General features: G+C 48.5%; 1 protein-coding gene across 1 annotated transcript; it reads left to right on the forward strand.

Annotated features, from left to right (window-relative positions):
• The first annotated feature begins 4,420 nt into the window (after positions 1-4,420).
• Positions 4,421-6,544, forward strand: sst5 (somatostatin 5). Its single transcript, XM_006627348.3, has 2 exons — positions 4,421-4,598; positions 5,864-6,544. Exons 1-2 carry the CDS (start codon positions 4,464-4,466, stop codon positions 6,047-6,049), a joined length of 321 nt encoding a protein of 106 aa, XP_006627411.3. The 5' UTR covers positions 4,421-4,463; the 3' UTR covers positions 6,050-6,544.
• Positions 6,545-6,609: the final 65 nt, after the last annotated feature.

Genomic DNA, 6,609 nt, shown 5'->3' on the forward strand with positions numbered 1-6,609 from the left:
ACAGAACAGCAGCAATAACAACAAAAAGTTAAATAACACACAACTTAAAAAAAAAATCCTCCTTGGTGCTACACTTTCCTCTCACAGTCCAGACATGCCGATGAGTTAATTGGCTTCTGGGAAAATTGGCCCTAGGTTGGAGCGCATACGTTTGTGTCCGTGTGCCCTGTGATGGACTGGTGTCCCTTCCAGGGTGTACCCTGCCTTTCTCTCATTGCTTACCAGGATAGACTCCAGCTCCCCCCTTTCAAAGTCTGAAAATGGATGAGTGGTGGTGTGTTATATAGCCTGGTTCAACTAAAACATGACCACAACACTTAACACTTAATACTTAACTTTTTAACCAGGGAAAGGTCTGGTATTTTGGTTTAAGGCACCCTACAGATACACTGTGGCAAGCCCCTTGGCTGTCTATAGAATTGGTATATTCCTCCTCTCTTACACTTACATGGGTGGGATAATTAAAAGATCAGTGAGCAACACGCTTAGCTATTGTGAGAGCAGCCATCACCTGCTGGGGTCTAAATGTCATCAGCCACAGCCTTGTCGATCTTAATTAATTTGTTTTTAATTAGCATGACTAGTTCACTGCTTTCGTTTTGGGCTGACGAGTTCCCGACCTTAAAGGAGCTTTCTTATTAGCGTAACTTCACCAGACAGCCTGTTAGACACTCTCCCCCAGTTTATTCGGCTCACTTTTTTGGGGGGCGCTAACATTCCAGTGGAGAAATAAAACTGCTTCCAAAAAAACTTTGCAAGCTGAATAGATGTGACAAGATAACGGAAGGAACCCACCCCTGTTGCTGGACCAATCCAGCTCCCACCCCCGGCCCCCGAACGAGTGGAATTTTCCCATGAGCACTGGGTAAGATAATATAAGATTAGCCATATACAATTTCTTGCATTAGGAATTTGTCTTTTCACATACCCCAGCTTGCTCTCCATGAGAGATACAGACAGGGAGAGAGAAGCTTGGGGTCAGAGAGCAGGGTCAGCCATTTATACGGCACCCCTGGAGCAGTTGGGGTTCAGGTCCTTGCTCGGGGGCCCAACGGAGTAGGATTCCTCTGCCGGCCGTGGAATTTGAACCGGCAACCTTCCAGCCACAGGCGCTGATCTTAAGCCACAGTGCCACCGTGTGTAGATACAACATTCTGCTTGAGCATCTGCATCAGGCCCTACAAGGGGCATAAGACGAAGTTACCATGCCTTTGCGTCCATTTGCAGACTTGTAGTTTCTACATTCTCAGAGAACATACTGCATTTTTAAATGAAATAAATGGTCCAGGAGGTCCTTATCAAGTCCCAAAACGTCAGTTTCACCTGGTTGGCAATGCATGTGGTTCTGAAATCCTGCAGTTTTCTGTATAATAATAATAATAAAGCCAGCAGTTTGCCTGTCCATCCCAATCAAGCCCTGGCTATCCTGACCCAGGACCAGCCTGCAGCTCCGGGACAAGCAGGATAGTGGGTACACAGGGGGGGGTGCCCTCTGCCGCCATCCCTTGAGCCAGTCAGCCCAGCCTGCCCCCAGCCCCAAATCAGGGCTTCCAGCAGCACAAGGTTGATGATGATGATGCTAATAACAATATTGATAATAAAGTAGTTCAGGTGGGGAGCTGCGTCAGCACACGTAGTCTGCAAAGGAACAAGTAACAGGTTTATTCCATGCTGAAAAGAGAAGAGAGAAAAGACAATGTTTCGGTTCACATTCATACCTGAAGAAGGCTTCACAGCTGAAACGTTGTGTTTGCTATTACTATTACTTGTAAAACCTATTAGCCCAATTTCCTTTGCATAATAATAATAATACACTTTATTTATACAGCACCTTTGAAAGTAGATTCTCAAACAGTTTGACAATAGGAAAAGAACAATATGAGGAGATAACAGTGTCATAACTCTGTTAATAATTAAAAACAAGGGTTTAAAATGCAGTAGAAGATTCAATGGGGGTAGACACAGACATCAATTAAGTAAAAGCCTTTCTGGAGAAGAAGGTGTAGAGTCTGGATTTGATGGGTGCTTGAAGCAATGTTACCCCTATTCTGTCCTGGGTGTTCCTGGCTCGATTGTCCCTCTCGTCCCCATGTCTTTGTGTGGACGCTGTCCTTGGAGAAGTTCACTGATGGCCTGGGGTAGCGCCTTTCACGATGTTGATGAACTGGAAGCCAGACTTCATGCGCTTCCCTCTGTTGCCCTGAATCCGTAGGAAACAAACACTTAAAAAACGGCACCCTTTTGTGCTTCTCCTTCTTGTTCTGTGTGTTCTTGTCTCTGCTGGACTTCATTCCCCCCGCCTACTCTCAGCCGATCAGGTCAACATCTAGCTTTCTAAGTGCAGAGCTATGGGGAACTTCCCTGGACACCCCGGATTGGGACGTGCAGTAGGTCCAAATGGAACAGATCAGCTGCAGCTGCTGCAGGGCTCCTGGCACCTAACCCTCCTCCAGCAGCTGCAGTGAGATGAGTGACCTTTACCGGGGGCAGGATGTGGGTGCCCGCGCCCCCGGACATGGCCGATTTCTGGGCGCCCAGCATGGCACCCGGTCTGACAGCTCGTCTCTCATTAAAATGTTAATCGCAGCCCAAGGCGGCATGAAGCCCCGCGATTAATAACTCACTGGAACAAAGAGCAAGCTTAGCTCTTCCTGAGAGTGAGGTAGACGGTGGTGGGGAAGTGAGGGGGGGTCCTCACACTCTGAACTGCACTGCGGAGCACCGAGTCCCTTGTGTGGTACCCCAGGGGTACAACCCTGGCACTGAAGGACCCACATATGTAGGGAGTTTTAGACGAGAGATATGTGCATTATTGAAACTCCAGCGATGTTTTAGAACAGAGGCCTGCACTGCAAGTCTAATGTTGGAACCATTCAGAATACAATGAGCTGGCAGGTAACTAAGGCTACTGTGACTCAACTGGGTCAGGACACAAAGTACAGGCTGAGCTGTGCTATAGACCAGACAGTACTGGCCGGAGTCTGCCAACAGACATTAGGATCAGGTGCATTTAGGTTTGGAAACAGGAGACACTTCACTTTAACACAGTGTCTTGGGGGTCAGGAAAGAGCAACGTGGTGAAGTTATAGCGACCTTTTAAAAAACTGTTTCTGAACAAGGCTGTTCTGTTTCTGCCTCCAGATAAGGGCTGGTCAGTGCCCTTTCCTCCTGCCTTCAGACAAGGGCTAGTCAGTGCACTCTCCTCCTGCCTTCAGACAAGGGCTAGTCAGTGCACTCTCCTCCTGCTTTCAGACAAGGGATAGTCAGTGCACTCTCCTCCTGCCTACAGATCAGGGCTGATCAGTGCCCCCCCTCCTGCCTTCAGATCAAGGCTAGTCAGTGCACTCTCCTCCTCTAAACAGTCATGTCACAAGAGAGCAAATCCGGAAATTTGGGGGAAGAGACGGGGGTGGGGAGGAGGGGGCTGGCTAATTAACATTTGAGTCACTTCTCATCTTGGACACAGGGGGACAGCGAAAGGTCACACCCACTGAGAGGCAGCTATTCCACCACACAAACCTGTTAGACTTAATTACAACCCATCTGCCATAGCCTCTGATTAGAATGGACTTCAGAGCACAGCACAGCAGAGAAGTTCCAAGACAAGGAGTCAGTGCAGATAGGCTAACTGATGCATGCAGGTACACAGGGGTGTAAACAAGACTGCAATTTGAAGTACTTCAGGCGTAGCCTGTTCTAACTGCACCAAAAGCACCAATGGGCTGACTTCATCAGTTTTACTTTGATCAGCAACTTCCCAAGTACATGCAGGCAACATATGGTTACCTATTCACTAAGCATGGGTTTGAAACATAAGTCTGCAGAGAGCAAAACCAAAAATGAAATAAACTGCTAGACAATAAAAAAAAATCCCATGATCTAATGCCTTACCTGGAATGCATGTGAAAAGAATTCCAAAATTATGGTCACAGCTGTACAGTATTATTGAGGTACTAATAAGATGGAGGAGTTGTGTGTTAGCAGGCTCTCATCTACCAGCTTCTTGAAGTAATCGGTTTCAGCAAACATAGTTGGCAGCTTGATCCCATATCTCCACAGCCCTCTCCCTGAGTGATGGAAATAGTTTGCAGGGGTCTTTCAGGTATCCACCCCTGCAGCAGAGCAGGACTATACTGAAACCAGTTGGTGGTGAAGAGAAAAGGACTAACAGTTGTAGTAAAATAGAATATTTGCCCTGTCCCGTGTTTTACTCTCCCGGTTACAACTAGAACGTGGAGCTGAGTTTGTGAATTGATGGGGGGTGGAGCTCAATGACATCATCCTGCTCTAAGCCACACCCGCAGGTTCCGATTGGCTGCCTCAACAGTCCTTCAATCACCCTTAGTTCCACACCTGGAATAGGGGATAAATATCTTGCACAGATCACCCAGCCTCAGTTCATTGATTTTCCTTCAGGGTTTATATCAACCATCTCACTGCAAGACCCTCAGCACTTAGAGGAGATGATGCTGTGCTCTCAGCTGCAGGTGCTCCTGGTGGCTCTCTCTGTTTCCGTCTTGCTGGCCCGGGTCAGTGGAGTGCCGCAGAGGGACAGGCTGGCTGACCTGCTCCGAGCAGAGGTTCCTGAAGGAAAGGAGGTAGGTGTCTATATGCTCGCCTGGGTCTTTCGGTCGATCGCTTCTTGGTCTTTTGGCTAAAATCAAGTGTAGTGCATGCTCGGGTCCGTCCGTCACTGGAAAACTCAACATCTACCATGCAAATTTCTGCGACGGCTTCCATAATAAGTTTGCTATCTCTGGTACCGGGTGGCACACAGTAGACACAATAGCAAGACGGAGTTGAATCGGGAATCCACTGGCACTTAAACCTGTTTTAACAATAGCATCACCTGGTTATCCCTTCATCAACTCTTTCTTAAGGTGAATCCGATGAGAATCTGGCACTGATAAGGCTTCCTCTGTTTGTGTGTGAGTGGCTCTCTTGTGTCGGGATGCTGGCTGTACAGTGCCTGTACTCTGAGCGTGCAAGATCCTGCTTGGTCTGTAAGACCATCTGCATGCACAGATGCATGATCTCTCCTTTCTCTCTGGCCACTGGCAAATAGGCAACCTACTTGAACTGACAGGTGCACCGGTGCCCTCCTGTCACATTGCACTCTCAGGACACATGAACAGCACTAAATACCTCCTATCCTGGTGTTACTTTCGCACAATCTTTAATTGTATTGTAAATAGCAATTGTATAATCTATTGTATCGTAATCCCAACCTAATCCCTAAAAACATCTGTCCTTCTACTCTTCTATCCCTCTTTACCAGCTCACGGATAAAACATTTCATTGCCGACAACACCGCTGTATGCTCTGTTCGTGCATTGATAAATAAACCTTGATTGATTGATTCTCATTCTCCCCGACTCTCTGACATGCCCTGTACATGCATGCTTAGTGGTGGAGATCCGTCTCCATGTTTTCACTTTTACACTGGCTGTCTTTACATACAGCAGGTCATCATGCAGGCTCTCCATCCTTTTTTAGAGTTGTAGTAATCGGGGAAACTACAAACTACCCACTGCCTGGAATCTCCAGTTCGAGTGCTGGAGGGCCAGTGTGTATTAAGTGATGTTCTCATGTTGGCTAAGCCAATAAAGAGCTCGTCCAGATTGTAAAATTCTCGGCTGGATTGAAAGTCTGCAGACACAGCAGTGCTTCAGAATGAGAACTGGAGGCAATCCTCTGCAGATACAGGGCTAGTAGTTGGGGTTTGTGATTGCCTTATTCACCTCTGAGTTTGGCCAAGAACAGACGTTATAATTCTGCACATTCTCAGACATTGACAACCCAGCCTAGAAACGACCCGGCTTTTCCTGCCCCGATTGCTTAACCCTCCGTTCTCACTCCCCAGGACCTCTCCCGGATGCTGCTCCTGAAGATCTTCTCAGACCTCCTCAGAGCCGAGAACGAAATCCCACCCGGCTCGGCCGAAGACGCCGGGATCCGGAGCGATGTGCCCCGGCAGCTGCCCCTGGCGCAGCGCGAGCGGAAAGCCGGCTGCCGAAATTTCTTCTGGAAGACCTTCACCTCGTGTTGACCCCTCTGTGTGCACATCCCCCACCCATCTCTGCAGGACCGCTCCTTCCCACCTCGCCCCTCGGCTTAGGCGGCCAGTAAATTGTACGTGTAGATGTAGACGTGTGTTATACCTCTTACACATGCACAAACGGGAATGGATCCCAACACCACGTGCAGAGGACAGCCTCCTGCACCTGTTGGACCCCATCTTTCGATTAAAACCCGGCTGTGGCTCTGCTGTTCCGTGCCAGTGCGTCTCTTTTCATTGCAAACTCTTCCCTGTTGCGTCTCACCCCCCACCCCTGCAATGGAGTCGCTCCGCCGGCCATTCCACGGATTTGCCGTGGGGGAACTGGAACATAAAGTAGGAGATCTTGGCGAAATTAGGGATAGTGGCTGCCTCCACAGGATAGGGTGGAGAAGGACAGACAGGATTGAACAAGGTGGGGTGGGAAAGTACAGGACAATATAGGGCAGGACAGAGCAGGCGATGACATTATGAGAGGACAGGATTGGGAAAGGATGATGGAGGACTAGAGGACTTCCAGAGGCAGGAGAACGTCTGCCTCAGTCTTCTTT

The sequence above is a fragment of the Lepisosteus oculatus genome, chromosome 3, assembly GCF_040954835.1.
Source record: "Lepisosteus oculatus isolate fLepOcu1 chromosome 3, fLepOcu1.hap2, whole genome shotgun sequence".
NCBI classification, from domain to species: Eukaryota; Metazoa; Chordata; class Actinopteri; order Semionotiformes; family Lepisosteidae; genus Lepisosteus; species Lepisosteus oculatus.